At 35.6% G+C, this 15,071-nt stretch overlaps 1 protein-coding gene across 1 annotated transcript; it reads right to left on the bottom strand.

Moving 5' to 3' along the window:
* Positions 1–272: 272 nt before the first annotated feature.
* On the bottom strand, positions 273–14,252 carry LOC306879872 (prolyl endopeptidase-like). Its single transcript, XM_079433095.1, has 15 exons — positions 14,074–14,252; positions 11,593–11,667; positions 11,360–11,493; positions 9,849–9,979; positions 9,568–9,777; positions 8,289–8,410; positions 8,097–8,202; positions 7,819–8,010; positions 6,813–7,010; positions 6,285–6,388; positions 6,066–6,202; positions 5,852–5,946; positions 4,423–4,554; positions 4,185–4,341; positions 273–2,213 (listed from the first exon to the last, which is right to left on the bottom strand). The coding sequence occupies exons 1-15, from the start codon at positions 14,113–14,115 to the stop codon at positions 1,919–1,921; spliced, it is 2,130 nt and encodes a 709-aa protein (XP_079289221.1). The 5' UTR covers positions 14,116–14,252; the 3' UTR covers positions 273–1,918.
* Between the last annotated feature and the right edge of the window lie 819 nt (positions 14,253–15,071).

A 15,071-nucleotide genomic window follows, 5' to 3' on the forward strand; every position in this document is an offset into this window, starting at 1 on the left:
ATGGGGCCCCTCAGTGCTGCCAATATGACTAATTATTGTCAATGTTTGATTATTCGCACACTATAAATCCAAACCACACATCAATTGTTGTAGCTGTCTTACTTACACCATACCAATGTCTGCCACATGTTGACCCTTCTATGATTTTTAATTGAAACAGTATCAAACCCAAAAGTGCCAAGTGTTAATTTGAACTTTCACATTAAAAGTTTACTAAGTGGCATACTTGGTGTACTGAAAAGTAGCTAAATAAACCAGCAGACAATGCATTTATGGAACAGAGTGTTATTTTAACAACATGAATTATTAAACACAGCAGCAAGTCATCTGTACATCTAAAACTACTACTCTTAATCTATAACCAGGTAACTGAGGCATAATGATACTGGAATATAGTAAAGACCCCAAAGGTATAGGTCAATGTTAAGCTGTTATCAATAGCAATTTTATAAAACAGAAGCTTAATTTATTACAAAAATATATACCCAGGAAAGTTATTTTTACATTTCATGTACTCTTGGGGACCCCGAGCAGCCGCTTAGTTAACTTATGCCTCTGCCTGCTCTGTATAGCATACATATATTTCATTGTTTTATCAAAATTATTGCTAGGGAAGACTACCAAGTCTAACAAAATCATTACACCACGTTAAAGAATGACCCTCTACAGCTTGTTTTCAAAGTATAACACAATCGGAGCCATTTAATGAAATGAGATAATGTTGATAATGTTGATAATCTCCTGCTTTATTTTTGTTTCAGTGTGTAATCCTGCGACAAGCCAGCAGAGGAAGACAGCGAGACACTGCAGAGATCCAATTCACACTGAAACTGGGATGGATGAGGTTCATCATTTCTCTATAGTATTTTTTAAAAAGCATTTGAAATGCTCATACATGCTCATACTGTAAAATTATCTAATAGAACAGGTAAACAAAAAAAGAGCTAAAATCTTCTGAACATCTTACTGAACACACAAAACATATTCATGTTCAAATGTGTTTTATAGTACTAGGTTATTTTGTTTGCTTTTCCCTTCCAAGATAAAACAATCTGCATAAATGTGGAGGTAGAAACAGATTTCTGTCGAGAGATACAGCTCATTCACACACACTGACAAACACTGTAGAGGTGAATCTCACGTGAACAAACATGCCCTTCTTATATTTCAACTCCAATAAAAAGAAATGATATGTGATGTTAGTTTCATGACAATTAAGTACATTCTTCCTCTCCAGTTCTCAATACTGTATGCAAAAACTCATTACAGCAATGCAAAAAAACGGCATTATTGCAGAGGATTTATATAATTTATGCTGATTTAAATTTAAAAATGAATTATATTCTCATGTTTAGTAAAAGAATGATCTCTGAGATTAATGGGAAACGTGCGGACAAAATCCATAACACGATGACTATTTTAAATGTGCCTAACTGCCATTAAAATCAAAATTTCTTTTAGTTTTGGGGCAAAATGTGACCTGAACATATTTTCATGAGATTCACTGGCAAACTTGTTTTTGATGGGTGCTGTACATCGAAATGATGCAGAAATCCATAAACTGTTAGTGTCTTCCGTCGTCAAATAAATACAGTTTTAGTAAAGTGCTAGAGAGGTTATAACACTTCACCCCGTGACCTCTGTAATTACAATATTTCCTAAGTGTATCCAGTACGCAGCCATGACACATGGTGAATTGATATGAAATCAGTCATTAATGTGATTCAGTTTTCAACCAAGACTGGACTGTTTTTGCTTACATGTAACATTAAATAATGAAACCATGGAGAAGTGGGACAGAGAGCAAAAAAGGTGAATATTTCAGTGAACAGGAGAGCAAACAGGCAAGACCGAAATCAAACTGTCAGAAGAAAAACCTGCAGGAGCGGAGGAACAGCTTAGATCCTCGTAACTCCCTTCATTCGATCCAGCTGAGGTTCAAGCAGCGAGCGATGAAGGCGTATGTGTCAGCCACCTCCTGAATGACTTTACTGGTGGGCTTTCCTGCGCCGTGGCCTGACTTTGTGTCCACGTAGATAAAGAGAGGGTTTGACTGACCGGGCCACAGACCGATCACACTCTGCAGTGTGGCGATATACTTAAGCGAGTGCAGCGGCACCACGCGGTCATCATGATCACCCGTTAACAACAATACGGCGGGATACTGAACCCCGTCAGCTTCTGGAACATGGATATTGTGAAGAGGAGAATACCTGCAGGGTCAGAACGTTTACAGCTCTTTAAATTCAGAACAGATGAGCGTTTTTGCAGTTGTGTTATATATAGTTATGCACTTATGTTTTGCTGTAGTACTCATCTACTGATGTAGATCATGATCCTAATATCTTTATCCCCATACCAAAATTTCAGTTGGCCAGACAATGATGAAAAAATTATATATACACACTGTGTGCAGAATCTGCCAGTAAGTTTTAGGTGCTCATTTTAGTTTAGGAGACTTTTTAGGATAGAAGATGGACTAAAAATTAGCTGCTAAAACATACATCTGGCAGATTCTGGAAGATAAATTCTTCAAACAGTGGTACAAGAGGATGTGATGCTGGTTCCTTAAGAGTAACTCAAAACTTATCTGTTCATAAAGCCTATGAAAAATCAGTCTTAATGTATTTCACAACACTTCAGCATGTAATTCTTATCAAGTGAGGGTCATTTTTTAGGATTTTTTACCCAAGCAAAGTCCCTGAGAACCTGACACATTGCACTTCTGGAGACTCCAGGAAGGTTGCAGTTCTGGAAAATGGTGGCGCTGGAGACTAAATGGTTCCTGATAGTTTCTCACCTAATTCTTCACCTTAATTCTTTTGCAGTTAACATGCGTCTTTTCTTCTCCACCTGTTTTTTTCTGTCTCTGCTGATCCAATGAGCATTTCGTTGCCCAATGGTCATGCCATAGCTTTGCAAATTCTATTATTCCACTAGCATTGCATCCTTCTCATGGGCATTTAATCATTTTTGACTTTTAGTCTGAGTTAAATCTCTTTTTTTGGCTCATTTTATCTGTAAAAGAAAACCTGCCTAATAATTCGGCACACCTGAATATAAGGAGTTTTTGACTTCCAGCCTTCATGGACAATTATATATCACTTATAAATGATTTAATACAAAGTGAATAGTAGTTATTAAGATTGATGTGGTTTGGAATTGGTAAAATGTTATTGGTAAAAAATAATGCCAGAATATCAACTTGCCTAATAATTCGGCACTCAGTGCAAGTATGTAAGTATGTATATACAGTATATATATATATATATATATATATATATATATATTTAAGCCAGGGCAACATTTATTTAACATCTTTTTTTTTTAGCTTTATTTTAATTGCCGAAAACAATTTAACAGTTTTGGTTAACACTGTATATTAAAAATTATAAAATAATTTCATAAATTATGATCATAAATGATTGAGAGTTCTCAATTGAAACGGCGTAGAAGCTTGGAGCCGGAAACAGTTTTTGATTCATCATGACTTAACAAACCGATAAAATGCATGCACAATAAAATAAAATGCTGAATAAAACTGAATAAAATTAAAAAATAAAAATATTATACTGAAAATAAGAAACATTTCAATGCAAAATATTCCGCTGGTGAATCTGACGTATTAAAAAAATTATAGGTATACAATCGGTGTAATTTTAGGTTTAGATATTTATATATTATTGTAGTATTTATTCATATTTGAAATTAGCTTTAACATTACATTTCTGTAATTGTATGTGCTTTTGTAATTTATTACAAAGCTTTAGTTTATTTTTATTTTAGTTTTAGTAATTCAACTTTCAATTAGTTACAAAGGCAACATTTTTCATTTAAATTTTAATTCAACTATTTTAATAACTGAAAACAACTGAACAATTTTAGTCAACAACAACAATGTATGTTATAAATAATGGAAACAAATAAATAAGATTAAGGTATACTAATAAAAGCATTAAATATTTTATCTATATTTCTATTGCCACATTCTATAAAATCAATAAGCCACTTGACGCTGTGCATTACAATGATTTTACCACAGTTAATGGAGTAAAATCACAGTAACAGAATGTCTAGAGTGGTGTGCTGCTTGTCTCAGAAGTGTCAGTGGGTCTCGCTGCTCCTAAAAAAGTAGTAAATTAAATGCATCTGTGCATCACTGTAGCAAGTAGAAATAAACTTACTTGATTAAACAATCAAATTGCTCTTTGATTTCTGAGCAGCCGAAATCAGTGGTCCAGGCGTGTCCGATGGTGTACTTATGAAACTTTAACATGTCCATGACGCCGACCTGAGCCACAGCACAGCCGAACAGATCAGGCCTCTGATTCACACACGCCGCTGCAGGAGAGAGTCGGGATTTAGGACCAGGAGAACACAAACCTGTGTGTGTGTGTGTGTGTGTGTGTGTGTGTGTCATACCCACGAGCAGCCCCCCGTTGGAGCCTCCATTGATGGTGAGTTTTTTGGGGGAAGTGTAACCCTCCTTTATCAGATACTCAGCCGCACACTGAAAGTCAGTGAAACAGTTCTGCTTATTGGCCAACATCCCCGCTGCACAGGAAGAGAGAAGAGAGAGACAGATTTCATTAAATGCAACAGAATGTAAAAAATATATATCTTTCAAATGCATACTACACATATAATGCTACCATAACTCTAGCGTATACACTACTGTTCAAATATTTGACAGCAGTAAGATTTTGTAATGCTTGTAAAAAAAAAAAAAGTATCTTCTGCACACCAAGGCTGCATTTATTTAATCAAAAATACAGTAAAAAAATTATATTGTGAAATATCATTGCAATTTAAAATAATTATTTTCTATTTTAATATGCAATTTATTCCTGTGATTTAAGTGCTCCTATTATGCCTTTTTGAATATTACCTTTCATGCAGTGTGTCATGTAGCAATATGTGAACATAAACTTTCTGCAAAGTTGTGAAGCCGAAAGTGCACAATATATAAAGTAAGTGTCTATCAAAAAAAATAGTCGGTTCGCAATCGCCTAAACGAATTCTAATCTTATTCTGTTACGGCTGTATGTCACAAAGTAACACATCTGCATAATGTACGCCCACGGGCTGTCATTCGCGCTGTACGCGGTAGACCAATCACAAAGGACTGCGCCATCCGACCAATCACAGCAGCGAGGGCTCACGGATGGGAGGGGTTTAGAAAGACTGATTCTTTGAACTGCTTCGCACGAGTCGTTTAGGAATCATTTAGAAATTAGGTCAAATTAAAGCTATTTTTTGAGAAAACTAAAGTGTTTTTTGACCTTGGATGCATGTAAACCTGTTTTAGCAGACTCATAAAACAATATTAGCAACCTTAAAAATGGCATAATGGGGCACTTTAAAGCTGTATTTTCAGCATCATTACTTCAGTCTTCAGTGTCACATGATCCTTCAGAAATCATTCTAATATGCTGATTTGCTGCTCAAGAAACATTTCTTAATATTATCAATGTGGAAAACAGTTGTACTGCATCCTATTTTGTAGAAATTGTGATGCATATTTTCAGGATTTTGCGATGAATGGAAAAAACACAATTTATGAGAAATGGAAACATTTAAGTATAATTAGTTTAACTTTTAATCAATTTAATGCATCCTTGCTGACAAAAAGTGTTTATTTCTTTAAAACAAAAACAAACGAAACATCTCACTCACCCCCAAACTACTGTACTATTTAAAATAATAAATAATAAAAGGAAGCCATATATATATATATATATATATATATATATATATATATATATATATGTGGCACACAATTTGCTAGTATTCTATTACGAACATCTGTACAGACCAATCCCTGATAAGGTCCAGAATTAAAGTCACATGCCTTTATGCCATGTCTCTCCATATTCTCCGCCTCCTCTGATATTGGCAACCGCTAAAACCCCTCCCAGATGCCTGACGAATATCAGCCGAGAGACACTGAAACACAAACAGCGAGAGACAGATGCTTACAAGAACAGGATGCGTGTCAAAGATCAGTATTGCATCAGTGGGGTGTGTGATCAGCTGTGTGTTTCTGTGTTTGGTTTATATTGTACCTGTAGCTTGGTGTGATGGAAATGTTGAAACCTCCGTATCCGTACAGGAAGGCAGGATGGGAACCGTCCAGCTTGATTCCTTTCTTATGGACAATAAACATTGGGATCTGGGAGCCGTCATTACTGGGATAAAAGACCTGTAAGAAACAAGCAGACACGAAGTGAAGGCGATCGTACCGCAGACAGACAGACGAAGCGTCTGCAAGTGTGTTGCTGTACCTGAGTGGTCTGATAGTCAGCAGGACTGAAGCCCTTCACCGTGACCTCTCTGAAGACATGCGGCTGCAGCGGCTCTTTAGTCAGATCGCAGTGATAGATGATCGCTGCAGGAAAACACAACACACGTCATTCAATACACACCTGTTAGAACATTACCTGATTTCTGTTTAGGAGTTATTAAAGGGATAGCATACCCACAAATGAAAATTCAGTCATCATTTATTCACCCTCATGTTGTTCCAAACCTGTATGAGTTTCTTTCTTCTGCTGAACACAAAAGATTATATTTCGAATATTGTTGGTAACCAAACAGTGGACGGTACCCATTGACTTCCATAGAATGTTTTCCATACTATGCAAGTCAATGGCTACCGTCAGCTGTTTACCAGCCTTCTATAAAATATATTATTTCAGAAGAAAGAAACAACTTAAAGGTGAATAGACAATAACAGAATTTTCATTTTTGGTCGAACTGTCCCTTTAAGGACCAAAGTTCTTCATTTCAGAAGCTTCTGAATCTTGACGGACCTGGAGAGAGAAACGAGGTGAAGCTGTAAAAGATCTCAGAGTCTTTCTTCCTCCCAGTGAAGCCCACAATCGAGCCGACGTCAAGCGGAAACGTGCGTATCTCCTCCCCCGAGGACAGATGGAACATCTTCAGCACGTTCTTCACGTCATGGAGGAAACACACAAACAGGAACCTGGTGTATGTACAGGTAGCAAACACTGAAAGAGAGCGATAAAGAGAAAATATGGTTCAGTTTTCTCCATATTTAAATTATTTGAATTATTTAAAAGCATAAAATTAACTTTTTATACATGTATATCCAAAAGTATTGGTTAAGTTAAAAAAAATGTCAGCAAGTATGCATTCAAGTGATCAAAATTGACACTAAAGACATTACAAATGATTTCTATATCAAATTAAAGCTGCTCTTTCTATTTCAAATCAAAGCTGAATTTTGCAGTAATCAAAGAATTGTGAAAACACTGATATTAAAAAGAACCATTATTAATAATTGGGTACCAATGACCAATGAGCAGCAAATCATCATATTAGAATGATTTCTGAAGGATCATGTGACACTGAACACTGGAGTAATGATGCTGAAAATTCAGCTGCGCATCACAGAAATAAATTACATTTTGGAATATATTACAATAGAAAACAGTTGCTTTAAATTGTAATAATATTTCACAATATTACTGTTTTTTTAATAAATAAATGCATCCTTGGTGAGTATGCACGACTTCTTACAAAAACATACAAAAAAAATTTTTTAATTGTCAATTATTCAAACTTTTGACAAATATCATAAATAAAATAATAAAACTCTTATGTTATTCTTTTTAAATCAACAAATTAAAATAAATGAAATAGAGTGACATAATTCCATAATGTGACATATTTCTGTGGGATCATGAAAATATAGATTTTTTACAATAAAAAATAAGACCAGGGACATTCATTGAGAAAGTAAATACAGTGAATTTTGATTTGATGTGATCTCATTAAAACAGCATCTCTGCTCACCGACGACGTCTTTGTCGTGTTGGGGAATGAGCTCTTTCCATTGGCTGATGGATGGCTGGGCAAAGTCGATGTTAATGAGTCGATACTGAGGAGCGTCCAGGTTGGTTTTGAAAGTGAAAACGGTTCCTTCATTTGTGACGTATTCATACTCCGCATCGAAGTTATCGATCAGCTTCACCCATGGCAACAAACCTGTCAATCATTAAGATATACATGAGATCCTGGCAGCGGAAACCAAGCATTTTCGTCTGAATACTAATGTTTCTGTGCGTCTGTACCAGTGATTCCCTGCGGCACGGCGTTCAGGTCACAGTACCACAGTCTGTTGACGGGGTCACAGCCCTCTCGAATGGACAACAGCACATAACGGCCGTCATCAGACACCTGAAAACACACACACACGTTATTCACCTCATAACACAATCAGAAATGAAGCACCATCTGTGTGTGTGTGTGTGTGTGTTTGTTACCTCAGCACCGCTCATCCATTTCGGCTGTTCAGGAAATTCGGCACACAGGACGTCCTGAGACTGAGGGGTTCCCAACACGTGATAGTACAGCTTCTGGTGCAGGTTAGTGGACGTCTCGGTGCCTGAGAGACAGACAGAGAGAGACGTCAATCAAGATCTCTTACTGGTGTTGAAACTAATGCAGAAACACTTTACAATAAAGACAATGAAAAATAACTAATGCATTTATTAATCTCAGTAAATGTTCATTCCAACATTTACTAGTACATCATTAAAAGTAAAACTTATATCTTTTAATATTATTTAACAGACCTCTTATTTATTTTTTAAAAACCTTATAAATATTTGTTATATGAATAATTTATGAATTTAAATACCTGTGCCTTAACTAATGTTAACAAATGGGACCTTATTGTAAACTGTTACCATTAAAGCGATTAAAAATCATTTTTGATGATTGAAATAAAATAAAATATAAATATTAGATGAAAACTTTAAACAAAAAATTTGAAATAAAATAAGTTTAAAGTGCTAAAATTACTAAAACTAAAATAAAATTAACTAAAATAATAGAAATATAAAAAATAAAAAAATATTAATAAATACCAATATCGTATTGAATAATACTACAAAAGTTATTAAAAATTTAAATAAATTTAAAAAGCTAAAATATTATATAGAAATATTAGATGAAAAACATTAACCTAAACATATTTTATTTTACATTTTTTTTATTAAGTCTTTAAAGCTAAATAGAAATATATATAATACAATTATATATAATACAATTATATATATATATATATATATATATATATATATATATATATATATATATATATATATATATATATATATATCTACGTATATATAATTACAAAATATTATTGAATACCAATATAGCATTAAATAATACTACTAAAAATAAAATTTAAAAAGCTGAAATAAATGATAATATAGAAATATTAGATGAAAAATGTAAACAAAAATTTAGGTTAAAGTGCTAAAATCATTGAAACAAAATTGAAATAAAAATAAATGAAAGCTAAAAGCAATAAATATAAAAAAATAAATTATCATAAAAATTATGATAAAAATGACAAAAGCACATAACAATACCAAAGCTTAAAACGAAATTGAAAACCTAAAATATAAAAATACATGCTAATACAAAAAATTAATAAATACTAATATAGAATGTAAATGCAAAAACATAACACTGTCTCTTAAACCTGCATGTGTGAATTTGTGCATCATGCATGTTTGTGTGTGTGTTTACCATCACTCTTGCCCTCCTGCTCAGGATAAGAGTTATAGAAGAGTCCCTTCCCGTCGTGAGTCCAGGACATGCAGGTGAATTTGACCCTCTCCAGTCGGTCCTCCAGAAGTACAGCGCCGTCCACGCGCAAGAACTGGATCTCAACCCAGTCAGAGCCGCTCGCGCTGGTGCCGTACGCCAGGTACTCGCCATCCTCAGAGAACACGTAACCTGAGAATAAACTGCAAGTCTTAGCTGACGGTCAATACAGTGCATCAGACAAACACAGAAACATCCAGCACCTCGTAAAGCAACCGTCCCGTCCTCTGAGAAGGTGTTTGGGTCCAGGAACACACTGGGCTCAGCTTCGAGGTTCTCCTGCATGTACAAAACACTCTGGTTCTGCAGACCAGTGTTGTAAAAGTGAAAATACCTTCAGGAGAGGGTTAAAAAAAAAGGGTTTATTAGGGCAGTACTTCAGAAAACATACACACATACACTTCCGGTCAACAGTTTGGAATAATATTTTTCTATTTTATTGTAAAATGTCATTTATTGCTGTGATCAAAGCTGTATTTCCAGCATCATTACTCCGGTCTTCAGTGTTACATGATCCTTCAGAAATCATTCTAATATGATTTGCTGCTCAAGAAACATTTCTGATTATTATCAGTGTTGAAAAGATTTGTGCTGCTTAACAGTTTTGTGGAAATTGTGATATATTACCATTTAAAAGTTGGGGATATGTTCAATTAATAAAATAAAATACTTAATAGTAAATAAAGTCGTGGCCTAATGGTTAGAGAGTCGGACTCGTAATCGAAAGGTTGCGGGTTCGAGTCTCCGGCCGGCAGGGATTGTAGGTGGGGGGAGTGAATGTCCAGCGCTCTCTCCACCCTCAATACCACGACTGAGGTGCCCTTGAGCAAGGCACCGAACCCCCAATTGCTCCCCGGGCGCCGCAACATGGCTGCCCACTGCTCCGGGTGTGTGTTCACGGTGTGTGTGTGTGTGTGTGTGCATTTGTTCACTGCTGTGTGTGTGCACTTGGATGGGTTAAACGCAGAGCACCAATTTCGAGTATGGGTCACCATACTTGACAATACGTCACGACTTTACGACTTTAAATAAATACTGATTCATATTTTATGTTCAGCTTGCTAAAATGACAGTAAAATTTATAATGTTACAAAATATTTATTTTTCAAAATAGTGCTATTCTTTTGAACTTTCTATTCATCAAAGAATCTTGAAAAAAATGTATCATAGTTTCCACAAACTTATTAAGCAGCACAACTTGCTAATAATAATAACCATTATTAATAATTGAGAATTGAGATGGAGAATATTAATAAATCAGCATATTACAATGATTTCTGAAGGATCATGTGACACTGAAGACTGGAGTAATGATGCTGAAAATTCAGCTTTGCATCACAGGAATAAAACACATTTTATAACATATTGAAATAGAAAACAGTTATTTTAAAAATATTTCACAATATTAATGTGAAATATTTTTATGAAATAAATGCAGCTTTGGTGAACATAACAGAATTCTTTCAAAAACATTTAAAAAATCGTAACTATTCCAAACTTTTGACTGATAGTGCATGTGCTCACAAATACAAAACAAGCTTGGAGAAACTTTCAGAAGATGCTAAACATCATCTCAGTTCAAGGAACATCTGATGCTTTTGGACCAGTGTGTATTTTATAGTTTATTCTGTTGCAGTGCAAAGTCTCCCATTCTACGCGCATTACTCTAAACACTAATTTAATTCGTTATTATCAGTGTTTGTTGACGTCTCACTTGTTCCCGCGTTTGAAGGGGCAGCTGTATTTGGGGTAGTCATAGAGTTCAGTCATACGGTCCTTAAAGATGTCTCTGATCTCACACTGCTCCAGAAACGGCAGGGTCAGCTGATTCTGAGCGTTCACAAACGCCTGACGGACACAAAAACATCACACATACCGAGTCATATCTCAGGTATGCAGATTCATAATTCACATGCTCTTTCAGAGGAACTGTCGTGTGGAGATCACCTGTGTTTTTTCACTGTCAGGATCCTCCAGCCAGCTGTACGGGTCAGGAACTTTACAGCCGTGGTAGTCGTCCACCTGATAACACACATACACATGCATCACATGAGCAGTGAGGTCACTATCGCAACATTACATCATAGTACAGGTGGAAGTTGACTCCGCAACACTCAACCAATGCAGTGGGTTTGGGGCGGGACTATCTGTCTGATCGTCCAATTGTAGTCAGGAAGAGTGTTTGAAACCGTTTGACAGCATTAATAATGCTTAAATGTATTTTTTTTATGACGTATCCATTTCTTTCAAGAACAAACATGTCTTATAGATTACAAACTTAGTATATACATACATTTACACATTCTCTAAAGAAATATTTTGAGAATTTCTCAGATAAAGCTCCATTTCTTTCTTTTTTATCTATTAATTCAGTCTGTTATGGGTTCATTTACTTATTCATCCTTAATTCTCTCATGGATTCATTTATAAATTCAGTCATTTTTTCCGTACTCAGTTTATTCACCCATCTATTTACCCATTCCTTTATGCAATTATATATTTTATCCATTCGTCACTCATGCAACCATAGTTTTTTCAATATTTTTGTGGTTATTTTAGTACATCAAGTTCAACCAAAGACTACAGAATACCCTACTATAGAACAAAGGGACTTTGATTTAAGAAATGTGGCTGAATTTTTTTTTTTCCTTTCATATTTTATTCACTTCAGTTAAAATGTATTTCATGTAACAAAAACTTATGGTTTTAGTTATGTATATATATGTGTGTGTACGTATATATATATATATATATATATATATATATATATATAAATAATAATTAGTGCAGTCAAACAATTAATCGCATCCAGAATAAAAGTTTGTTTACACACAATGTGTGTGTACTGTGTATTTATTAAGTATATATTAATACACACACATGCATGTAAACTCACTGGCCACTTTATTAGATACACCTTGCTAGTACTGGGTTGGACCCCCTTTTTCCTTCAGAACTGCCTTAATTCTTCGTGGCAGAGATTCAACAAGGTGTTGGAAACATTCCTCAGAGATTTTGGTCCATATTGACATGATAGCATCACGCAGTTGCTGCAGATTTGTCGGCTGCACATCCATGATGCGAATCTCCCGTTCCACCACATCCCAAAGGTGCTCTATTGGATTGAGATCTGGTGACTGTGGAGGCCATTTGAGTAAAGTGAGCTCATTGTCATGTTCAAGAAACCAGTCTGAGATGATATGAGCCTTGTGACATGGTGCATTATCCTGCTGGAAGTAGCCATCAGAAGATGGGTACACTGTAGTCATAAAGGGATGGACATGGTCAGCAACAATACTCAGGTAGGCTGTGGCGTTTAAACAATGCTCAATTGGTACTAAGGGGCCCAAAGTGTGCCAAGAAAATATCCCCCACACCATTACACCACCACCACCAGCCTAAACCGTTGAGACAAGGCAGGATGGATCCATGCTTTCATGTTCTTTAAGCCAAATTCTGACCCTACCATCTGAATGTTGCAGCAGAAATCGAGACTCATCAGACCAGGCAACGTTTTTCCAATCTTCTATCGTCCAATTTTGGTGAGCCTGTGTGAATTGTAGCCTCCGTTTCCTGTTCTTAGCTGACAGGAGCGGCACCTGGTGTGGTCTTCTGCTGCTGTAGCCCATCTGCTTCAGGGTTTGACGTGTTGTGCGTTCAGAGATGGTATTCTGCATACCTTGGTTGTAACGAGTGGTTATTTGAGTTACTGTTGCCTTTCTATCAGCTCTAACCAGTCTGCCCATTCTCCTCTGACCTCTGACATCAACAAGGCATTTTCGTCTGCACAACTGCCGCTCACTGGATATTTCCTCTTTTTCGGACCATTCTCTGTAAACCCTAGAGATGGTTGTGCGTGAAAATCCCAGTAGATCAGCAGTTTTTGAAATACTCAGACCAGCCCGTCTGGCACCAACAACCATTCCACGTTCAAAGTCACTTAAATCCCCTTTCTTCCCCATTCTGATGCTCGGTTTGAACTTCAGCAAGTCGTCTTCACCACATCTAGATGCATAAATGCATTGAGTTGCTGCCATGTGATTGGCTGATTAGCCATTTGTGTTACCAAGCAATTGAACAGGTGTACCTAATAAAGTGGCCGGCGAGTGTATAAATTTAAGAAAAATATATTATGTTGTCGTTTATATATTAAATATATTTATAGATGATATAAATTATATGAATGTAAATATTTTCTAAATATGCTGTATGTGTGTGTATTTATATATACATAATAAATATACACAGTACACATATATATTATATAAACAAAAACTTTTATTTTGGATGCGATTAATCATTTGACAGCACATACATATGTGTGTGTGTGTGTGTGTGTGTGTGTATATATAAAACACTTTCATTCATTCTTTCAGCCATTCATTCATGTCCTTTTTCTCTCTATTATTCAGTTATTCTGTCACTCACCACTGACTCGTCCTTATAAGCGTTAGGATACTGGAAAGCCATTATTCAGAGATCTTGCGAGCTGTTGAACAGATGAAATAATGTTATGATAAAATAAACGAGTGTTTGGGAGTTCAGTGTGTTTGAGAGCCGCAGCACAATGTCCGGAATCAACAGTCAAAGACTCCCGAACAAAGACCAACGCGCTGCTGGAAAGAGCGCTGGAATCCGCGCAGCGCCCTCTGCTGTTCACGCAATAACACGCCGGGCCCTGATCACGCGTCATGAATATTAATTAGCTTCTGCGACGTTCTTTCTGAATATTAATAAGCCAGTCCTTCACTGACTGCACTGTAAGTGGTGATTAATATCTTGTTAATTATGTGTATTGCAATCCATATGCCTACAATTAGATTGTATTGTATTTTAATTGTATTCAATTAATTTTTTGCGCAATATTTTCTCTTTTATGTAACGTTAGGCCTACTTTATGGAGTTCACTGTGCAGAGCCTGTATAATCAAGAGACGCCGCGGGGGCAAGATTTTGAGTGAATACGACATAAATACTAGTCTGTTTATCACGTGAAAAATGCTAATTAATTCGAAAGACTTGAAATAACACACAATAAATATAATCTGCTACTTTTATGGTACTTTTATGTGCTGTTTGGAGCTTGACAACCACCATCCCCTCATCCTTCTCATTAAGGTGAGTAAATGACCTCTTTTTTATTTATTTAATTAATTATTTTTCACTTATTTATTTATTATTTAGCCGTTTATTTATTTATTTATTTATCCATTCATTCATGCGTTTGTTCGTTCATTAATTTATGTTTAAGCCATATTTGTGTACTCAAAATATTTTGTTCTTGCAAAACAAAACTTTTGTCTGCTTTCAGTTTATGTGTCCTTCATCAGAAAACAAAAACTTAACATAACTGCCAATAGAGGATCCTGGTTTTGTTTCATTTGAAAGTATCAGCTGAATTAATACAATTAAATTATGTGAGTTTTT

This window comes from Barbus barbus, assembly GCF_936440315.1.
Source record: "Barbus barbus genome assembly, chromosome: 14".
In the NCBI taxonomy this organism is placed as follows: Eukaryota; Metazoa; Chordata; class Actinopteri; order Cypriniformes; family Cyprinidae; genus Barbus; species Barbus barbus.